At 52.2% G+C, this 23,204-nt stretch overlaps 1 protein-coding gene across 1 annotated transcript in view; it reads left to right on the top strand.

The window, feature by feature from the left end:
• The window catches only part of LOC146333879 (insulin receptor-like), a 56,589-nt gene that overhangs the window by 470 nt on the left and 32,915 nt on the right, over positions 1-23,204 (top strand). Inside the window, exon 2 of the mRNA XM_084825639.1 lies at positions 16,991-17,542. Coding sequence (XP_084681765.1) covers positions 16,991-17,542 — 552 coding nt within the window. The remainder of the gene's footprint in view (positions 1-16,990; positions 17,543-23,204) is intronic.

The raw sequence follows: 23,204 nt of genomic DNA, 5'->3' as shown, positions 1-23,204 counted from the left end.
ACCCGTTGAGGTGGCCGCAGAACCCGCTGGCAAAGAGTCTTGTGGCGTCCGCACGGCTGACCCGTTTAGATGGCCGCAGAACCCGCTGGCAAAGAGTCTTGTGGCGTCCGCACAGCTGACCCGTTTAGATGGCCACAGAGCCCGCTGGCAAAGAGGCTTGTGGCATCCGCAGGGCTGTCCCGTTGAGATGGCCGCAGAGCCCGCTGGCAAAGGGTCTTGTGGCGTCCGCACGGCTGACCCATTTAGGATGGCCGCAGAGCCCACTGGCAAAGAGGCTTGTGGCGTCTGCACAGCTGACCCGTTTAGGATGGCCACAAAGCTCACTGACAAAAGAGTCGTGTGGCACCTGCACAGCTGACCCATTTATGACAGACGCAAAGTCCGGGACTGCTCCGCAGGAGCTGATGCCGTCATAAATTTGCGAGCCTTTCGAGGGGCTCACGAGACGCTTGTTTGTGTTGTGGCAGACGAACGCAGCCAGCTGGGAGGCAGCGGTTGTGCGAGCCCGCTGGCTGCCCTGCAACCGGGAGCTGGGAGCTGGGGCGTGGAGAGGAGAGGAGATGGGGCCCACAGCTTTACAACAGCGGATCGCGTTTAGAATGTGCTGTCAACCGCTTCGGGGGCTGCAAAAGCAGGCAGTGGTCCCGAAATATTCCAGAATCACAATAAAGGCGATAATCCATAGGCCCCTTCCAGCACTGCTGCACTGTGATTTCAGTTCTCAGGAAGCAGTTCCTCCGAGTACTTTTCCTGGGACTCCCAGAGTAGCGACGCATAATTTCTTGTCACCACGGGGGGAGAGCTGATCTCTCGCAGCTCCAGAGGGGCTTTGAACCCGAACCACCACAGTTCGGTACCGATCTCATGGCTGCGAAGCCCCTTGGCGTGTGTCACTGTGCATGTGGCAGGTGAGCGAGGGGCGCGATCCCCCCCACGGGCTGCTGGTTTGGCCATGCGCCGGTTTCTTCCCCAAATGCCTGCCTTGTTCCGAAGCATCTACGGTCCACCAGAGGCATGAAAAAGGAACACGTGCATCCAGATGTGACCCTTCGTAGCGCTTCTGTGCCGCGCGGCTTCTAGGGAGCGGCTCGGATGAGGCCCCAGGCACGTGTGTGCGTGTGATTATATCGACTTATTATTCCAATCGCTGTTGATAGCCATTGCATTCGTTGATGTAGCATTGTTAGCGTTATTACTTGTCGGGGCTCAGATGGGAGCCCCAGGCCAGTGAGCTCTTTCGGCTTCCGCGAAAGCGCAACTTACGGGTATCGATCATATTATAATACTGAGCATGCTTGTCTCTGGGAGTGGACCTCCTTTGCACCAACTTTACTCAGCAGTACTTCTGCACTGTGCTGTCTGTAGAAAGGTCAGAGCCGTTAGAAGCGGTCTCATCCAGGGCCTGGCTAATGCCAATAGTCACGCTGTGTAATATTATTATTATTATTATTAATTACGTTTCCACTGTGTAATATTACTATTATTTATTACGGTTCCACCGCATGCTATTATTGTTGTTCTTGCTTGCGTTTCTCTACCGTCCCGTGACCAAAGCCCTCTGGGTGGGTTACCGAGGTGGAAGCCGTCGAATGCAACATACAGAGCTGAACAGCCATGTATGTAAAAGTGGGCGGCCAATATGCACAGCGAACCTCCGACTCAACGCAGCTTTGAACAGTCGGTCGTTGCGAAAGGCACATCCCGGGCCGATTAAAACTCGGCAGGTGCTGCCAGAGGCCTGGGAAAAGAGAGCGGCCTTCACCTGGCGCTGAAAAGATCTGTGGAACGACCTCATTGGGGAGCTCGTTCCACAGCTGGGGGGCCACCACTGAGAAGGCCCTCTCCCTTGTTGCCACCTTCCTGGCTTCCCTCAGAGGGGGTGCCCAGAGAAGGACCTTAGATGCTGAACAGGGCGTACAGGGGGCTTCATTGCCACCAAACTTGGGCACTCCGCGCCACTGAGGCCACCTGAGCCACAAAGATGGGTCTAGGAGGACCCCCAAGCTCGGACCTGCTCCTTCAGGGGGAGTAGAACCCCATTCAGAAGAGGTTGAGCACCCTCCATCCAGGCAGGAGAACTGCCCACCCACAGTATCCCAGTCTCGTCTGGATGGAGCGTCAGTTTATCGGCCCTCGCCCAACCCAACAATATGTTCTCCAACAATCCTTCTTGCGCATTGACTCGTGCGAACAATATCGATCGCATGAGCGATATTGGCATCCAGATGATCCCCATCTTGCGGAAGAGCAGAGTGTATGAGTGCAATCCAGTCAAAGGGAAGAACCCTTTAAACGCTCCTTTTAAATTTTTTTTTTTTCTTTTAAAGCCTGTGCATAATTTCCCTCGCTGAAACGAACGGAATGAAAGAGGAGTGCCTTGCTTTTGATTAGGGTTGTATGTCTAATTTATTATGTATTTATTGCATTTAATGAGCGGAACGAGAGAGGAGTGCCTTGCTTTTGATTAGGGTTGTTTGTCTAATTTATTTATGTATTTATTGCATTTCTAGCCTGCCTTTTTTCCTCCTCAAGGAACCCAAGGCAGCATACATAGTCCTCCTCCTCCTCCATTTTATCCTCACAACAACCCTGTGAGGTGGGTTGGGCTGAGAGTCTGTGACTGCCCAAAGTCACCCAGGGAGCTGCCGTGGCCGAGCGGGGACTCGAACCTGGATCTCCCGACTCCCAGCCCAACACTCTCGCCACTATATAAGTAATCGAAACTGCTATCAGACACACTTGTGTGTGTTTGGGCTGCTCTTAAGGCCCGATCCTGTGCATGTTTAGGCGGCAAAGAAATCCCACACTGGCTGGCGAATGCTGGGAGTTGTAGGACTTCTTTTCTGTCCCACGATGCATAGGGTTGTGCTTCAAAAGGATGTCTTTGAATGGCATTTCAGTTCCATGCTTCTTCCAGGGCGCTCGCTCGCATATGGGCATTGCAGTGCTCTCCACTCCAGACACCCGTTGCTGTTGTCAGATTGATTATTATTATTATTATTATTATTATTATCATCATCATCATCATCATCATCATCATTATTAACCTGTCTTAGATGAGAGTCTGGCTGAGTATCCTTACGCCTGTTATCGCTAATAATGTCTTGGAGGCAGTGACCTACGTGGCGATTTGCAGCCAGAAGGGGCCGTTCCTATGCTCGGGAGCTTTCGTTTTGCATGCCGAGCACGGGAAGAGGCCGAGGCCCACCCCTCTTCCGCTTCCCCGTCGCTCGCGGGGCACTTGATGGTCGCAGGCCATGCCCTGACTTCAGCTAGGCCACATCCGTAGCGTTGCCACAGTTTTCCTCGGCTTCTCCTCCTCCTCTGGAGGGGGAAGCCGAGAGGAGCGTGCTGGGAGGCAGCTGGCCACGGCGCCGAGGGCAGCAGGGCCCTTTTTCTCCCAGTCTTGCCGGACCCCCGGGATCCTCTCACCACAGCCCTCATGCCAAATCTCTCCTCTGCTGCCGCTCCAAGCTGGGCAAGGGGCAGTTACTCCCCCTAGTCAAGCTTTCTATGTGGCCCCCGTTTTGCCTCTGGTCATCCTACAGAATGGTGGAAGGTTTCTGTGTGGCCCCCGTTTTGCAAGTGGGAGAGCAAGGTGGCTCCTAGATGGGGGGGAAGCGTGGAGGTTTTGTCCTGTGGCCATATGGGGATGCAGCTCAGACTCAGTCTGTATTGACCTCCTGGGTGGGTGGGAGTCCGTTATATGGGGCCCTGTGGAACTGGAAGGGTCCAGACTGGCCCCCCCGCCTCCTGTTCTAAGGTTCCTAGGGGATTGCATAGAATCCTAGAGCTGGAAGGGGCCATTTAGGCCAACAAGTCTCACACCCCGGCTCAGTGCAGGAATCCAGATGAAAGGATGACTCTCTAGTCTCTGCTTGAAGACCTCCAGGGACAGAGCGCCCACCACCTCCCTAGGCAGTTGGTCCCATGGCTCTGACCGCTAAGAAGGTTTTCCTGATGTTCCGCCGAAATCTGCTGTCCTGTAACTTCAGCCTGTTCTTTCCTGTCCTCAAGACTGTTGAGGTTGTGTGCGGCCCACTTTCCAGTCCCCTTTGGGGACTGGAAAGGTGCGATCCTATTCCCCCTCGGCCCGCTTCTCTTTTAGGGAATGCCCCGCTCTTGTTAGGGGGTCCCCCCTCTTTTGCAGTGTTTGTACAGCGCCTGGCTCTCCTGTGTGTTTGCTGTGTTCCTGTGTGTCTCCTGTGTTCAGTTGCTGTGTGCTCCTGTGTATCTCCTGTGTCCATGTGTGTTTACACATCTGTGATGCTCTTGGATTGTCCGACGGCAGTCTTTCCCAACTCAGATGCTTGGACTCCCAACACCCGTCAGCCTCGGCCAACATGGCTGATGGTCAGGAATGCTGGGTGTTGCAGTCCAAAACATCTGGAGGGCACCAGTTTGGGGAGGCTGTCTTATGAGGTCTGGAGCACACTAGTGGAGGTGAGGCTGTCCTTGGCTTTATTTTTTTTTTTAATGTCGTCTTTTATGTCAAGTATTTGATTGGGGTGGGTAAAGATAGTGTCTGCGTTTGGGGATAAGAGTAAGGGGCTTCCGTAGCTTTATGGGGTTGTCTTTACTCCCCACCCTGTTCACCCTGCAGATATCCCAAGGACCTGGTGAGTAAATACGAGGGTGTCCTTTCATGCTAATAATCGACACTGTATTGAATTGGAAACAAACGGCAGTTATTCAAGGCGATGCGTTCTCTAACCTCTGGGAAGCACCTGCAAATGTCGAAATTTTAGCAAGCAAAGAAGGTAAATAAAGCTGGGAAAGCAAAACACGTGACTCGCCTCTAGCGAAGACACCAGCTGAGCAATGCAGAATGAACAAAAGGTGTGAGCGTTTTTTTTTTAAGAATGGCGTTTTCTTTTAAAAGGCCCGTTGGCTGGATGGAATCGCTTGAAAGAGGCTGTGTGGAACATCCCCCTTTGCACGTAAGACATTGGGCACGACGGATCTGGGATATATTTTTTTTTAATAAAGACAGTTCCGGGTATTGCGAAAAGCACCCCAATGTGGTCTCGGTCTCGGACGGATTTGTTTCTGCTCTGCTACAAACAGTTATCGTTATTTTTAACACAGAACACGGCCACTCTGTTGATTGACCACGCTTCCCTCCACGTAAACAACCCCCTTTCCTTGAAATACTCTGTATATTCAGTTTCCCCGGGGAAAGGCAGTTTCCTTCCACCCCTGACCTAACCTCCCTCAACCTGGTGCCCTCTAGACGTTTTGGACTTCACCGCCCACCAGCCCCAACCAACATGGCCAATGGTCCTGGGAACTGAAGTCTCAAACGTTCGAAGGCCACGGGTTGCCCTGTTAGAGCGATGCGACAATGGAACCAATTAGCTAGGGAGGTGGTGGGCTCTCCCACACTGGGGGCATTCAAGATGAGGCTGGACAGCCACCTGTCAGGGATGATTTGACTTAGATTCCTGCATTAAATAAAAATAAAAGACAGCTCATGATGTGAGGGCCGGCCCCCACCAACGTCCCGGGGCCCACACATTTTAGCCCCGAGGGGTTGGACTTGATGGCCTTGTAGGCCCCTTCCAACCCTACTACACTATTCTATCCTACTATTCTGTCCGAATGCTTTTGCCTCGACAGCATGTTCTGCCGGGTGCCACTCGCTCTCCCTCGGCTGGCTTGGCTGCCTTTAGAAAGGAGGCCGCTACTCCGTCCCCGCGAAGCGGAAGACAGATTTGCTTTCTCCTGTCACTGCGTGTCAGCAAGCTGTGCCCCAGAGGTGACTAATCCTGGAACCCTGCCTGTTTACTCTAGGCCTCGTAGTGGCGTGTGTTTATTTGGTCCCGAGCTGTAACAGTTTGTTCAGTCTGTAAACTGTGGGAGGCGTGTATGTGTCCTGGTCAGAGGCCTGCCTCCTTTCAGTTGCGGTATTTCGTCGGAATATTGCGAGAAATATTTTAGAAGGGCCAGTTTTCCCAGCGTCTATCTCAGCATCCGGGGAGGCATGAATCCAGGCAGCGTGCCCATCCAGTGCCCGTTATGAGGGTCGGATTGGTTTAGAAGCGTCTAGGCATTGCAACGCTAACAAGCAGCTTGAGTTACCCAGTATGCGCTGCAGCGTTTTCATTATTTTACTGGTGGTAGGTGTCGAATCTGCCCCTTGCCCACCTCCCTCGTTCTGTTTGTGTGTGTGTTGTGTTTCAAAAAACGAGGCCATCGGTCCGAGAAATGTGTTTGGCCATTTCCGGCAGGCCCAAAGCTGTTTGGAAAATGCATTCCTTGAGAGCCTCTGTGAATTTAATTTGGAGGCTGTTTTCACAACGCTACAAGTGTGGGTTTTCACACAGGGGAGGGCTCCTGTTCAAGATGGCAAGTTTTTTAAAGGCAGCCGCTGGCGGGATCACATCACTCCAGTGCTGAAGGAGTTGCACTGGTCACCAGTTGTTTTCCGGGCCAAATTCAAGGTATTGGTTTTGACCTTTCAAACCCTATACGGTTCTGGCCCAGCCAAGGAGCGACACCAGAGAGGCCGCTCAACAAGATTTGCCTTGGACGGCCTTCTCTCTGTCCCATCAGCCAGGACAGCTAGGCTGGGGAGGATGAGGGACAGGGCCTTCTCTGTGGTGGCCCTCACTCTGTGAAATGCCCTCCTTAGGGAACTCTGCCATGCCCCCTCTTTCATGAGCTTCCGCCTCGCATTAAAACCATGGCTGTTCAGGCAGGCATTTGGGGTGGGTTCGGGTATTTTTAGAAATACGATGTTTTAATGTGAAATTCTATCGTTTTAAGCTGTTGTCTTATTGTACATCGCCCAGAGTGGCCGGGTGACCGGCCAGATGGGTGATTAAGAAATGTAATTAATTAATTAATTAATTAAAGGGCAGGAAGAACAGAGCTGAAGATCTCTGAGTCTTCATTTGAGTTCATAACCTGGATAGGGGCCTTTGAAGTTGACGAGGCTGCAGTTCTTTTGCCACTTCAGAATCCTTCAACAAGGGGATTCCTCGTGAGCCAAGTGGCTTTGTCTCCAATTCAGGCAGAATATCCTCTCTGGATTTGCGTACGTGTGCATCCAAGTTACATTTCGCATCAGATGTTGAAGTGTTTCTCTTGAAGGATGACTTCTGTTTTTCTACACTTAGCGGGATGGTTTGGGTTCGACCACCTTTTGATGTCTCCCCACAAATATTTTGAAATGGGGCCTCACCCCCCAAAAAAACATGTGTTCTCAATTGCCTGATGCATCAGGTTCTAAAACGGTTTCTCTTCAATGTGGCATTTGGAATGCGAAGGGGTATAATTGTACCATCCATGTCTATATATCCGTAGCTGACTATATATAAAATAGAGTCGTAGCGGCCCGTTGCCAGGGGTTTGTGCTAGCGCTCTTTTATGCAAAGTGCAGGGTGGTATTCCGGAGCTCGGGTTGTGCCAAGAAAAAGCGAAGCTCCCATTTTGAGGGTTCTCTTTGTTGCTCCCTCACACACTCGCCCCGCTCCAGCCAGGCTTCATAGCCGCTTTCCCCAGCCTGGAGCCCTCCCGCAGTTGGACTGCGATCCCCATCATCCCCAGCCAGCACGACCAACCGGGGTTGCAGTCCAGCACGTTTGGAGGGGGCCAGATTGGGGGCGGCTGTACGACAGCAAGCCGCTGAGTACAAAATGATCTCTTCTTCTTAGCATAGCACAGAGTCAACCCCAATCATATTTGGGGGGGGGTGTTTTGGAGGTTGGAAATATTGGTGACTAAGCCAGGCAGAAGTTTTCGAAGCAGAAGTATCACAAAAGCGGAGGGTTGGCTACTGTGGCTTCTCTGAGTGGTGGCCTGCAATGGGAAGGCAGTTTTCAATTAGCCTGCTTCGGTTTCGTGCTCCGTGTTGGGGTTCTGTGTTCCTGCCCCAAGCAAATGCTGACTTTTCTGTAGGAACCCCGGCGTCACTCTGGTGCCCCCGAGTCGAAATCCATGGTGTATAAATGGCCAGCGTAGTGAACAACGTTCTATAAAAGCGACGCTTCGGACAGAACCTCGGGTAGAATCCGGTGAAACGTTTCCAAAACCCCAAACACCTTCTGAGAACCCTTGTTTACAAGCGTTACGTGGAAGAGTCCTGACGGATCCCGACTTGAAATTAAGCTGACATTTCTTCCAGTAACATTTGGGTCCTAACTGCTGAGACAGTCGACTGTGGGGGGAAATAGATTTTTTTGAACTGTCAGACAGCCGCTCCCTCAAAAATTTTGTGGCTGATGGTTGGCTTTTCACTTCGCGGCGGCGTATTCTCAGTACTTCGCAGGATTGTTTAGCAGGAAGGCAAATGTTTGCTGTGGGGGGGGGGACAGTCAAAGGGAGTGGGTAGATGGCTCATTTTCCCTTCCTCCCGCCAAGTATTATTTTATGTTGTTTGGGGCTTTGTCAGCATTTTGGCTTTTGAGGGAACTTGCCCTGGTTTCACCAGAATGAGCTGAAGGATGTGCCGCTTCATTTGACAATATTCAAATGAGCCAGTGTGGTGTAGTGGCAAGAGTGTTGGACTGGGAGCTGGGAGATCCGGGTTCCAGTCCCCACTCGGCCGTGGAAGCTTACTGGGTGACTTTGGGCCAGTCACACACTCTCAGCCCAACCCACCTCACAGGGTTGTTGTTGTGAGGATAAAATGGAGAGGAGGAGGATAATGTAAGCCGCCTTGGGTTCCTTGCAAGAGGAAAAAAGGTGGGATATAAATGCAATAATAAAAATAAATAAATAAATATTCGTTGCGAGCTGAGCTGTTGAAACCTTGCTGCCAGATATTTTTGTAAAAAGCGAGGAAACGAAAAAGCGACCCCTTGGGACACGCTGCCCCTAGAGGCACTCCCGGGTTAGCGGTATCAACACCGCTCTCCCGTCGGCGGCTTGCAGGCCTCTCTCCTGTTCGGTGCAAACCCCACTGGAGTCTTGACGGGTTTTTCCCACATGGTTTACTGTAAAATGCTCGTGCATGCCAGAATTGCCCCAGGGCTTTGACTTCACTCTCTGATACCTCAAGGGTATGCTACCAAGCTCGCTTACATAAGCCGCTCGGCTTCTCCCCCCACCCCACCTTTTTTGGAATCATGCATTCTGGGGACTTCTGGAGTCTTCCTCGTTGCCGGTGCGAGAGCAGGGTGCCATGGGATGCAGTTGTCTGGGGCTCACCGTCCCAATTTTCTGTGTGGCACGAGCAGGTGGAAGAGGGGGGGTTACCCCCCCATCCCGATCTTTGAAGGGGGAGTTCTGGAGTTCACATCATCTGGAGCTGTTAGGTCTGCAGGGATATTGCTGCTACACCTGTTCTTTGCATGGGTTTGGCTCATTGGGGGGGTGTCCTCCCCCTTGGAGTTGGACTCCGTGGCTTTGGGCTCCTTCTACTTCTGGGCTTCTGCTTTGCTGTTTTGTGCTGTCGAGAAGACATCACTCTCCTAGAGATGTAAAATTTCTGGGAATTTTGAGGCCATGGGGGAAAAAATTGTCCCCCGGAAAAATGGGGATTTTTTTCAAAATCGAAAAATAAGCAATCGTGATTTTTTTAGCACTCTGTACAGATTTAAAGTCCCTTTGTTGCTTTAAGATCACCTTCCCCGACTTGATGCCCTCCAGATAGTGTGGACTTCAGCTCCCATCAGCCTCAGGCAGCATGGCCAAGGGCCAGGAATGCTGGGCACTGTAGTCCAAAACATCCGGAGGGTGCCAGCTTGGGGAGGGCTGCTTTAGGACCATAAAGCAGCCTTTCTGTCCCCGAAGTTATTTTAGATATGACCTAGTTTGCTCATAAAATCGTCATAGTATTTTAAAACTTTTAAACATGAACTCGGCTAGTAAATCTGGAATTATTTACTTCCAGTAAATGGATTAATCAGCATCAGAAACGCAGAACTCTACAGAGCAAAACCTAAGAATGCACAATGGTGATTTTACTCTCATGTTGGGAAACTGAGCAAAAGTGTCTATCAGTAAAATATACTTTAGATCGGTAATTTTAATAAGAAACGAAAGGACCAATTCTGCTGGGACTCTTACAGAGAGGATTAAACATATTTTTCCCCATGGCTTCATTATTTCCAGACATTTTACGTCTCTAGTCTTTCTAGAAAAGCGTTCTTATTACGTGGTTTTTTAGAAATCATTTTGGGGGGAGTAAAGGCTGGGGAGTTTGTCTTAAATTCTTAAATATTTCATAATCCAAAGCTGTTATATTTGGGGGGGATGGGACCTGTTTTTTTCATGAATTTCCCCGTTTTTTTTCTGGGCCTTCACATCTCTAGGCTCTCTGCACACCAGTATGCGATTGTCATCTCCTAGAGTGCTTTATCTTTCATCTCTTTCCCCCCCGCTTCATCCAGGAAGTCAAAATCAAGACAGTTTGGAACTCATATGCTGCAGAAGAGGGGGGAATCTTTTTCTTGTACAAAACATCCCTTCCCAAACACTTCATTTGCTGCTTTGCTTAAACCGGAGCGTTCTTTCGCCTAGTTATATACAGCAGCAATGTTCTGGAACTGATAGTCATGCTCCTAAGGGGCTTCTGGCTGCCAAGTGAGGTCCCACAAACATCTTCATTTCCCTTTTTTTATTGTGCCGAGTTTTAAAAATACCAAAAAGCGGTCACATGCCACAGGTGGCGAAGAGAATCTCAGGAAGTCTCTTGCAAATTAGGAAATCCCCTTTGAAGAGGAGGGGGAACTATGACTTCCTGGGGAAGTAGTCGTCCTGTTCCCCCTTGAGGCTTGAGGTCTTCTAGGGATGTTTAAGAGGGTCTCGTTGTCTGTAGCCTTTTCAGATGGGGGACCCACTCACCCCAGGGCTGCAGTGGGCAGCATGGGACCTACTTAATTTTTTAACCATACATACCCGTCTTCAATCTGCTGCATTGGACCATGAAGCCCAGCGTTCTTGACTCTGGCTAGCCGCGACTCTCGGGCAATGTGGGTTTTCCACTCACCTGGAGATGCCAGAGATCAAACTTTGAACTTCTTGCACGCAAAGCAAGGGCTCTGCAATCTGCCTGTTTTGTTCTGAGCTGAGCAGGCCGACAAGGCCCCTGGACTTTTAGTAGATGCACAGAGGAGAGAGTTTGGGTAGAAGTCGCTCAGGCTTCCCCAACCTGGTACCCTCCAGGTCCCCTGGCTGAGGATTGTGGGTATTGTCGTCCAACAGATCTGGAGGGCGCCGGGTTGGGTGGGTAAGATTGATCTAAGGCCAGACTGGAATGGTCCGTTCTCACTCGGATTTCTTGGTAGCCATCCTGACCCTCCTTGAGAATCCACACGCCTTTTCTTTTATGCCCCCAAATCCAGTGCCAAACTTGTTTCTGGTCTTCCTTGCTTTTATTCCTTTAAAAAAAGAGCCCAGTAAAGCCAAGAAGGAGGTTAGACTGATCTTTTCACCTCAAACGCTGTAGTGCAACTGTTGACAAACAGACCCTTGAGGAAAATGCGCACTTGGGATAATCTTCCTTTCTCTAGCCAGGGGAGCATTTGCCACCCAAGGCTTCTCCTTGGCCAGCTGCTCTTCCTGTGGCTCCCAGCTCTGGTGCTCCAGAGCCCCATTTCTCCCCCATCTTCCCGCTCCTGCAGCATGGCTTTCTGGAAGGTTGGGAGCAGTGGGGTTGCTTCCGTTGCAGGCATGCAGCCGCTTGCTCTGCCCAGGGGTCCACTCATCTGCTGCATGGCCTCCCCCGTTTTTCCTTGCACGGTCAGTCTCGCTGCGTAAACCAGGGGTGCAGAACTTCACTTCAGGGGCCACACCGGGCCCTCCTATGAACCCCATTCAGCCCTTCGGGATTCCACGGCTGGCCACGCCCCTCCCCCCAACCACCAATTGTGTAGGGATTCCCTGGCTTCCAGGCGGCTTTCCCCCCATTTTAAAATGCTTAAGTGCCTCTCCAAAGGCCTAGTTGCTGGCATGAAGAGCTGTAAGCTGAAAGATGCTGCCATGTTCATAGAATCACAGAAGGGCAGGGTTGGAAGGGGCCTGTAAGACCATCCAGTCCAACCCCCTGCTCAGTGCAGGAATCCAAGTCAGAGCATCCCCGATGGATGGATGCTCATAAGTATAAGAACCAGGTTGGGGCAAAGCAGTACTGGCCAATGTTTAAATGGAGAGGCCTTTTCACCGTCGCTTTCAAAGGCACACGACGCATGGCCTGCTGCTTTCAAAACGGGCAAAAAATTCCACTGACGATTTGCGAGGCAACTGGGGCGGCCTTGCCAAAAGAATCCTGTTGAGCAACCGCACCGTTCCAGATCTCACAGTAGCTTTCCCAGGTTCATATTTTGATGTATAATTAATAGGTCTGAAACGATTAGTCATAAAATTGCTCTCGTATTTCAGTGACACCAGGAGGCGTCTCCGGAGCTCGCCTTGCCATCCTCAGAGGTACCTTCCTCCCCGTGCTTGCAGCGGGGAGGAAGGTACCCACACGGGTCACCTGCCCTTCCGCTTCTAGAAACGTGGGAGAGGGCCTTCTCAGTGGCTGCCCCAAGGCTCTGGAACTCCCTTCTCAGGGAGCCGAGCGGGGCACCCTCCTTGATATGCTTCCATAGGCACGGGGAAACGCCGTTGTTCCAGCAGGCCTTTGGGGATTGCTCGTCTGGACCTGTGAAAATGTGACGGACGGATACTGTTTTTCTTGGCGCCTCCTAACGTCTCGATCTTTTTGCAGTTTCAAGATGGCCGATCTCATTATGGTTTTAGCTTTTGTGCGCTTGCATCTCCATTTCAATTTCTAGGTTTGAACTGCATCCGTTTGAAGGCTGCAAAGCCGCCATGAGTCCCAGTATTGGGGGAAAGGCGGGATATTGATGATGATGATGATGATGATGATGATGATAATAGCACAGCCTCCTTGCCTCTGGGGCGATTTGAGTGGGGTAGGAGGGGTGCTACCTTGCTTGGTCCAGCCACGAGTGCCTTCTGTTGGGCTTTGCGCCCAAGGAAGCCTGCAGCCACAGCGTGTGACCCTTGGCTAGTCCCCCCTGGGCGGAGCCTTGCGTTAAGGCTGAGACGGGTCGAGGCCCAGAGTGGATCCAACAGTGCTCTGCTCCAGCCACAGGGAAGGCAGCACATCAATGCTGCTGGCTTCTAGGAAAGCATCAGCATGGGGCTGCATTCCCAGAGACGAGTGGGGCAGAGGCAGGCCGCCAAGCCCCCCTCCCCTTGCTGCCGGGAAACTGCCCCAATGGCCGCAGGGCACTTTGCTCTGTAGGAAGGCAGCAACCCCGTAGCTGTCACATAGCAGCTTTCGATTTGCTGCTATGCTGCGGACACATGGCCGCGAAAGCGCCAGCCCAGAGTGCGTGCCTCGACGTGTCAGGCAGCTTCCCCCAAAGCGGTGCCCTTCAGATGGGTCAGGCCGCGACTCCCATCGTGTTGGGGGAGGCGAGGGCAAGGGATCCACGTGCAGAAAGATGGACTGTGGGCGCTGTTCCGTTAGGAACCAACGGTGTCTCGTGGAAGGATGGATCCTGGAGACGTAGGGTTGGAAGGGGCCTGCGAGACCGTCGAGTCGGGCCCCCCGCTCCGTGCAGGAACCCGAGTTGTTCAGCCGCACAGGAGGCGTTAAAACTCCTGTCAGAGCTCCCCCGGCGTGTTTTCCGGGCAATCTTGCTGCTTCAGGGCTCGTGCACTCCGAGCCCCCGTGGTTTTGCTTACGGAACGGCTGTAACCCCACACGGCACCGCAGAATTATGGTCTGAACTGCACACTTCACCTCGACTGCCGTGCATCCAAGTAATTGTGATTGTGGTGATTTCCTCTGGTGCGAACATAATGATTTGAGGACGCCCAGAGCCCATGTTGTTGTCGTTCAGCACTTATGACTAGTCCGTGTTTGTGCTGAGACCAGTGGGCGGTGTCTGTGTATATACCAAATTGTCTGCTAACCACCAGCTGGTGCTTAACACATGAGTAACCGCATCCTTGCGCCCTCGGGGCATATATGTTTCGGAAACAGCAAGGACAAGAGCTTCTGCTCGGCTACTGGATTGCCGGCAAGCCCTGCAAGGGGCGGATCTTGAGCGTGGGCAACTTCTCGTGAGACTGGGAGGGTTCCCTGCCTGATTGAAAGCACCATCATCTGCCCCAGAGTGATGTGCCTAAACGGGATTGCATTGTGCGGCGCAGAAGAGCAGGTGCAGCTGTGCCAGGCCAGGCACGCCCACAGGGGTCTGGCGTGAATGAGGCGAGCCACAAAGGGAGGCAGCCTGCTGGACTGCAGCTCCCAGCATCTGTGGGTGATGGGAGCTGCAGTCCAGCGCATCCGGAGGGCGCCAGGTTGAGGGCGGCAGAGGCAAGGCGACGATCATGCGCCAGTGTCATTGCGCACTCTGAGAACAGGCGGATTGGTTGTCCATCCCTTATTGGGCACTCATCCGCTCCCGAGAACGACATTGATTCCAAATGCATCTCAGCCTGACGTGGAGGGATCCTGATTCCTACACAAGAGATGGGGAGTGTGGGTATGGGGGAACAACAGATGATGCCCCCCACACACCAAAAAGAAGCATTGCGAGTGTGGAGAAGCTTGTTTTTGCATTCCATGGATTCGCCCTTTGGACTCTACTGCTGAAAGGGCCCAGGACTATTTTTCTTCCTCCCCCCCCCCCCCTTTATTTCATCATTGCAGTCAAAAATGCCAGTATTACAAGGAATAACGAAAAAGAGTGACGAAGGAGGAGATCAGTGAACAAACCCAATACTTTACAAATAATGAATCCCTCCATGGAAAATTAAACGGCGTCAAAATCACATGTAGATGGGGTCCCCCTTGTGTCCTTTTTATGCCAGCAAGTCACAAAATGGTGTGTGCCATTTTGCAAAAATAAATGAATATAATAATACACATTATGATGATTGTTAATTATTATTATTATATGCCATGGTGCCTCCCATTTCTCAGCAAATAACAATATAATAATACAGATTATTATTATTTATTATTACTGTTGTATGCCATGGTGCCTCCCATTTCTCAGCAAATAACTGAATATAATAATGCACATTATGATGATTGTTAATTATTATATGCCATGGTGCCTCCCATTTCTCAGCAAATAACAATATAATAATACAGATTATTATGATTATTTATTATTACTATTGTATGCCATGGTGCCTCCCATTTCTCAGCAAATAACTGAATATAATAATACACATTATGATGATTGTTAATTATTATATGCCATGGTGCCTCCCATTTCTCAGCAAATAACAATATAATAATACAGATTATTATTATTATTTATTATTATTATTGTATGCCATGGTGCCTCCCATTTCTCAGCAAATAACTGAATATAATAATACACATTATGATTATTATTAATTATTATTAATTATTATTATTGTATGCCATGGTGCCTCCCATTTCTCAGCAATAACTGACTATAATAATTGGATTCCTGTACTGAGCATGGGGTTGGACTCAATGGCCTTGTAGGCCCCTTCCAACCCTACTATTCTATGAATACAGATTATGATGATTAATTATTATTATTATATGCCATAGTGCCTACCATTTCTCAGTAAATAACTGAATATAATAATACAGATTATGAATATTATTAATTATTATTATACGCTATGGTGCCTACCATTTCTCAGTAAATAACTGAATATAATAATACTCAGGATTATTATTATTATTATAATTATATGCCATGGTGCCTGCCATTTTTCAGTAAATAACTGAAAATAATAATACACATGATGATGATGATATGCCACATTTCAAATAAACATTCCACATTTCAATATTGATAACGGGGGGGATGGGGGACAAGAGAGAACCCTGTGTGACACCATAGGTCAAAGGCCGGGGGGTCGAAGGCTTAATCCCCCAACACCACTGCCATTCACTCATTTGTGTGAATTGAATTCAGTGGCTGGTGCTATATAAGTGAGAACCCAGTTTTGGAAACAAAATGACTGTGCGATCTTGACTGTACGTTTTGTGTGGGCGGAATGGCTTGCTGGCCTCGAGCTGCACCAGAAAGCTACCCCTTAGGTCAGCCTCCCCAACCTGGCACCCCCCAAATGTGTTGGGTGGCAAATACATCATTCCCAGCCAGCTGACCCACTGGAGTCAGGGGGTTGAGCAAGGGGTTGGACTCGATGATCTTGTAGGCCCCTTCCAACCCTACTATTTTATGATTCTATGGGGATGCTCTGACTTGGACTCCTACACTGAGCAGGGGGTTGGACTGGATGGTCTCACAGGCCCCTTCCAACCCTACTATCCTATGATTCTATGGGGACGCTCTGACTTGGATTCCTGCACTGAGCAGGAGGTTGGGCTCGATGATCTTGTAGGCCGCTTCCAACCCTACTATTCTATGATTCTATGGGGACGCTCTGACTTGGAGTCCCGCACTGAGCAGGGGGTTGGACTGGATGGTCTCACAGGCCCCTTCTAACCCTACTATCCTATGATTCTATGGGGACGCTCTGACTTGGATTCCTGCACTGAGCAGGAGGTTGGGCTCGATGACCTTGTAGGCCGCTTCCAACCCTACTATTCTATGATTCTATGGGGACGCTGTGACTTGGAGTCCCGCACTGAGCAGGGGGTTGGACTGGATGGTCTCACAGGCCCCTTCTAACCCTACTATCCTATGATTCTATGGGATTGCTCTGACTTGGACTCCTACACTGAGCAGGGGGTTGGACTGGATGGTCTCACAGGCCCCTTCCAACCCTACTATCCTATGATTCTATGGGGACGCTCTGACTTGGATTCCTGCACTGAGCAGGAGGTTGGGCTCGATGATCTTGTAGGCCGCTTCCAACCCTACTATTCTATGATTCTATGGGGACGCTGTGACTTGGAGTCCCGCACTGAGCAGGGGGTTGGGCTCGATGGTCTTGTAGGCCCCTTCCAACCCTACTGTTCTATGATCCTATGAGTCAGTGCAGCGCCTGCCAGCTGGAGAAGGAACACATGGCTGGCCCTGGGGAAGACTCCCCGTTGCTCATTCTCTCTCTCTCTCTCCCCCAGTTTGTGACAGTGTCGACATCCGCAACAACCTGACCCTTTTCAGCACACTGGAGAACTGCACCGTGATCGAGGGACATTTGCAGATCTTGCTCCTGTTCAAAACCAGGTCTGAGGACTTCCGTGGCCTCAGCTTCCCCATGCTGACCATGATCACGGACTACTTGCTGGTCTTCCGGGTCTACGGGCTGGAAAGCCTCAAGAAGCTCTTCCCCAACCTCACCATCATCCGGGGGAATCGCCTCTTCTTCAACTACGCACTGGTCATCTTCGAGATGGTTCACCTGAAGGAGATCGGCCTGTACAACCTGATGAACATCACCCGCGGGGCGGTGCGCATTGAGAAGAACGACGAGCTCTGCTACTTGTCCACCATCGACTGGTCCCGGATCTTGGACTCGGTCGAGGATAACTACATTGTGGCCAACAAGGACGACAAGGAGGAGTGCGGAGATGTCTGTCCGGGGACCATGCAAGGGAAGAGCAGCTGTCCGCCCACGGTGATCAACGGGATTTTTAACGAGCGCTGCTGGACGCACGAGCACTGTCAGAGAGGTGAGGCGTGGCGCGGGAAACGCAGGCGGGGGCGGCACAGGCCATCACGAACGGCACCGGGCTTTGAGCCACCGGCTCTTGCCGCGACCCTGCTGCAATGAAATGGCTCTTGTTACTTATACATGAGGCTGGGCAGCCGTCTGCCAGGGATGCTCAGACCTGGGTTCCTGCCTTGAGCAGGGGGTTGGACTTGAAGGTCTTGTAGGCCCCTTCCAACCCTGCTTTCTAGGATTCTGTGACCAGGTGATAGTAACCGGCCAAATCCAGTCCTCCAGGGCTCCCCAGATGGCCACGCCGTCGTCCCCCCAGCCGCCCGGCTTTTGGGTAACTGTGCGTGTGGATGTAATGAATCGGTCGATGGGCCCAGTTATCAGTCGATGAGGCATTAGCCCGACCTGTTGGCCGAGGCCTCAGCTGCCTTCCAAAGCAAGTAGGAGCTTCTTCCCATCCCGGCCTCTTCCTGTGCTCTCAGAGTCCACGCTGTAGGAATCTCCCGTGGAGTCCCTCTGGGGTGCTGCTGCTTAGATAGTGCTTCGTGAATGTCTGGAAAGCCATTCAGGCAAGGAACATTGGGGAACGGGTGTGGGGGGGCAGGAATGCTCAGACCAAGAGAGGATTCTCTCTCACACAGAATCATAGAATAGTAGGGTTGGAAGGAGCCTACTACTCGCACTTGAATCCACTGTTAAATAGGCCCTGATCTGAGGAACTGGCAGGTGGGATGAGTCAATACCTGACAGGGCGCCTGTCAGGATGGATTTGGAGCGTATGGGGATCGCGAGCAGTTCAGATTCAAAAGGGGAACAGCCAGAACCAGGGGAGGCATCTTCCCGAGTGAGTTCAGACATGGAGAGGCGTGCTTCTCCGGATGCTAACACCCTGTTACGCTAACTCCCTCCTCGGTGAGAACCCAGGAGGAGGAGGAGAGCGCAAGGTGTGGGCTGAGGGATGCTAGACTGCGACGCAGAGCAAAGCGGGAAAAGTTAGCGGCAGAGCTCAGACGGCCGACCCGGTTGGGAGGCGTGAGGGTCAACGTAGGGGAGCATCACTGGAAGGGAGGGGCTTCCCTCCCTCAGTTATTCTAGCCAGCAAGAACGTTGTAGATTACAAGATGGGGGAGACTTGGCTCAACAACACTACTAGAGAGAAGGATCGTGGGAGTGTTGTCGATCACAAGCTGAAGATGAGCCCACCGTGTGATGTGGCAGCAAAAAAGGCCAGTGCTAATTTGGCCTGCACTGATAGAGGCATAGCTTCCAAATCCCGGGAAATCCGAGTTCCCCTCTACTCAGCCTTTGTTAGGCCTCATCTGGAGTGCTGTGTCTGGTTCTGGGCACCGCACTTTTAAGAAGGATGCAGACAAGCTGGAGAGGGTTCAGAGGAGGGCAACGAGGATGATCAGGGGACTGGACACAAAGCCCTATAAAGAGAGACTGAAAGAATTGAGCCTGTTTAGCCTTGCGAAGAGAAGACCTAGGGAGATAGTGGGCTCTCACACCCTGGAGGCCTTGAAGATGAGGCTGGACAGCCATCTGTCAGGGATGCTCTGACTTGGAGTCCTGCATTGAGCAGGGGGTTGGACTAGATGGTCTTAAAAGCCCCTTCCAACCCTACTCTTCTATGATTCTATGATTCTAAGCCCCTGTTGAAACTGCTGGCAGCATCGTAGCCCCCATTTGGATCCCCCGCTGTTATTCCTTCATCACCTGAGAGTCTTCGAGGATTTGCATCTGTAATGAACCGGTTGGTAGTGAATTAAAGGCGTGAGAGTGAAGCCTCTCTTCGTGTGTGTGCGCGTGAGGAAGGTGGGGGCCAAGGGAACGTGGCAGCACTTCTCCCAACGTGAACCTGCCTGTACACTACATTCAGCATCCAAGGCCCTCCTCTGGGTGTCTCCTCTCAGGGGGTTCAGAAGGGGACAACAAGGAAGTTGGCCTTCTAGGTGGTGGCCTCCCCAGTTATGGAATGATCTCTCCGATGAGGCCTGCCTGGCACCAGGGTTGTTATCTTTTTGGCGCCGAATTAAGATCTTTGCCTGCTCTCAGGCGTTTGGCAGCATATGATGAGATTTTCATCAGGTCCTAGATTGATTTATCTTATCGTTGATTGCTTAAGGTTGTTTTTAGATATGTCATCTCTGTGTGTGCTGTCTGTTTGTTTTTATGTAAATGGTTTTTAATTTTTGTCTACAACCAAGAAAGCTTCAGCTATCGGTCCGTATAGAAATGTAATGAATACTACTGCAACAACTAATGCTTCTAACACTACTACTCATATCAGGTCATGGGTCCATCTTCCATGGGTCCACCTAGCAGGGTCCATCTACCATGGGTCCATCTAGCAGGGTCCACCTAGCCAGGTCCATCTACCATGGGTCCACCTAGCAGGGTCCACCTAGCAGTGTCCATCTAGCAGGGTCCATCTACCATGGTCCACCTAGCAGGGTCCATCTACCATGGTCCACCTAGCAGAGTCCACCTAGCAGAGTCAATCTTCCATGGTCCACCTAGCAGGGTCCACCTAGCAGGGTCCATCTAGCAGGGTCCACCTAGCTGGGTCCACCTAGCCGGGTCCATCTACCATTGGTCCATCTAGCAGGGGCCACCTAACCAGGTCCATCTACCATGGGTCCATCTAGCAGGGGCCACCTAGCAGGGTCCATCTACCATGGTCCACATAGCAGGGTCCATCTACCATGGTCCACCTAGCAGGGTCCACCTAGCAGGGTCCATCTAGCATGGTCCATCTGACACTGACTGGCAGCAGCAGCTCTCCGGACTCCCCGGCAGAGAGACGCATTTCTCGTCAGCTGCTTCCCAAGATCCTTTCAAACTGGAAGTGCCAGTGATAGAACCAGGGAGCTTCAGCTCGGGAAGCAAGGGCTCTCCTCGCTGAGCCATGGAGCCGCCCTAGAGGTAGCCGTGTGGTGGTCTTGCCCCGGAAACAGCCCCTGCCAGGTCCGAGGGCATCCCCTCTGGGCAGGCTGGGTGAGGCTTGCTAGCCAGTACTTTGCGTGTGCTGTGGTCTGGGGCCCACAGTCTAGAGAACCCCGGAAGAGCCCTGCTGGATCAGAGCCAGGGCCCCTCTCGTCCAGCATTCTGTTCGCGCAGTGGCTGACCAGCCGTCTGCGGGATGCCCACAAGCAGGGCATGAGGGCAACAGCACCCTTCCGCTGGCAGGAGTCATCCCTGTGTTTATGGGAAGTGTTTTCACGTGGCTCCCAGGGCAGCTTTCGTGTCAAGCAGGGCAGTCCCTGCCCACAGGTTTGCAGTCTGCAAAGATAAGCGAGAAAAGGACGGATCCGCCCAAGATCACGGATCCGGTGACTGCCTGGCTCCGGGCGTATCCAGGCAGCATCTTTCTCATTGACCCTCGCATGCCAGACCGCACCCTCAAGAAGGTACAGTCAAGCACGCCCGGAAGGCTCCTTTCCAAGGTGGCTCCCTACGTCCAACTCTCCACACGCCTTCTTTTTTTTTAGAGGGTCTGCACTGGGGAGCTCTCACATGCAGGCGGCCCCTGGCCCAATCCCTGCCATCTTCCGCCCGGTGACGGAAAAGGCCTCGGCCTGAAGACCTGAGGGAGAGGGAGGGCTGGTGTCAGTCAGAGTCAACAGTGCTCGGCTAGGTGAGCAAATACTCCGAGCCAGTGCAAAGTCAACTTCCTATGTTCCTAAGCTCGAGGGGAGAATCCAGGGGGCATTTCCTTGTTCGCAGGCTCCTGGGCAGCGCCTCCCCTGTGCGCGGGGGGGGGGGGGGGGGCACGTGGCCGGCTTACTCTGGGCGCGGACCCCTGCCTATTCGGCGCCCTTGCCAGACAATTTGCTGGCCTCGCTGACCGCCTTAAGCACACCCAGCGCCTCAAGCTGTGCATGTGTATGGCTTGCAATGGAAGCTCAGGAACAGCTCAGCACTGGGTCATGCTCGAGCGTGCGCTTTCCCGTGTTGCCCGTTTGAAATCCCTCGCCGGTGTTTTGGGCCGGCGCGAAGAGCGAAAACCAGGACTGTGGTTTTGATTGCTCGCTCAACTCTTTCACGAGTTTATTCCCATGCCCCAGCTGCCTCCCCGGCTCTTTCCTCCTCGCTTGTTTTACAACAAGCAGCTGACACACAGCTTGGAACACTTTAACTAGATCAGCCACCTGGACTTTGGGGGAGTTCCTCTGTGTATGTCTGACAGCCAGCTTTTGGAGGCATTTGGCATACGAACGTATCGTTAGTATGTTGTTCCCCCCAAAGTATATGGTATTTTGTATGTAGTACAGATGGGGCTGTAGCTCGGGGGGGGGGGGGAGCCCCTGGTTTGCACACAGAAGGTCCCAGATTTGATCCCCAGCAGCATGTCCAGGAAGGGCTAGGAAAGAATCCTGCCTGTAGCTGTGTTGATAAGACTGGGTGAGATGGACCAAGGGTCGGACTCCATATAAGGCAGGTTGTTGTGTTCCTACTATAAAAGCATATAGTATATTGTGACTTTAAAAAGAACCCTTGTTCTAGGCCCGTTCTGGCTCACTGGGCACATTCGGAAGGTTGTGCGTGTGTTGCGGGCACCCTCACGAAATGGCCGCCGCAGGGGCGTGCCCATCCACAAAACGGCTGCCATGCTGTGGGAACCGAACACCCCTTTCCCAGAAGGCAAAGCAGTGGGACTCAAAGACAGGTGACCTGCCCCCAACTCCGCTGGACAAGGCAGAGGTGGGTTCCGCGCTTCAGAACCACCCTTCTGAGCCCGCGTTTTCCAGCTCCAGCCCTCGTCCCACAAAGGAGCAACCCAGCGAGGCTCAGGGGTGCTGGGCCCAGAGGCCTTTGCAGAAACAAAGATGGCCCTGGAGGCCGGCACTTACTTTGCAGAAAACAATATTTTCAAAACCCCTTTAAAAAAATAAAATGAAAACCAGGGAAGGGGAGCCCAGTGGGGCCCAAGAGCGGTGCTCCTGGACACCCCTCTGCGGACCCCAGTTTCTTTATTCCATTTCATTTCTATACCGCCCAATAACCAAAGCACTCAGTTCTGGGTGCCTTGGAAGCAGGGATGCACGGGAAATCTGCCTCCATGTTTGATCAGGGCTTACCCAGTTCGCGCCCCCCCAGATGGAGCACGGCCTTGGAGGCCGCCTGCAGCCGCGGGCTGCCCATCCCTGAGCTTGCAGTGGGATTTGCAGACACGGAATTTGCGCAAATATGCTTTCATCCACGGGAGGAGAATGCGCCCGTTTCGGAGACGTGCACCGTCGGTGCGTGCGCTTGAGGAAATGCGCGCGAGAAGGTTCATAGATTGTAGAATCATAGGGTTGGAAGGGGCCGGCAAGGCCATCCAGTCCCACCCCCTGCTCCATGCAGGAAGCCTGATGCCCAGGCGGTCACCCGTCCAAGGGCCAACCAGGGCTGTCCCTGCTGAGCTTCCGAGAGCAGTCGAGATGGGGTACATCCAGCCCTTTGCATGCCGTGCCGTGAGGGTCGGGAGGGGCCTGCAAGGCCATCCATTCCACCCCCCTGCTCAGTGCAGGCATATTTGTTTCTCTCCTTTGGCCACTCCCTCCCACTATCCCAGGTGCCTTTGTGGCACTGTAGGTCTCGCATATCGAGGAGTGGATTTGTGGACCCCTCTTGCCCACCACCTCTGCTGCCTGTCGAAGCAACCCACGGTGCTGAGTTTGCCTGGG

The sequence above is a fragment of the Heloderma suspectum genome, chromosome Z (genome assembly GCF_057233095.1).
Source record: "Heloderma suspectum isolate Gila_16-S chromosome Z, 16-S_ref, whole genome shotgun sequence".
In the NCBI taxonomy this organism is placed as follows: Eukaryota; Metazoa; Chordata; class Lepidosauria; order Squamata; family Helodermatidae; genus Heloderma; species Heloderma suspectum.
This window is presented reverse-complemented; position numbering and strand designations above follow the sequence as displayed.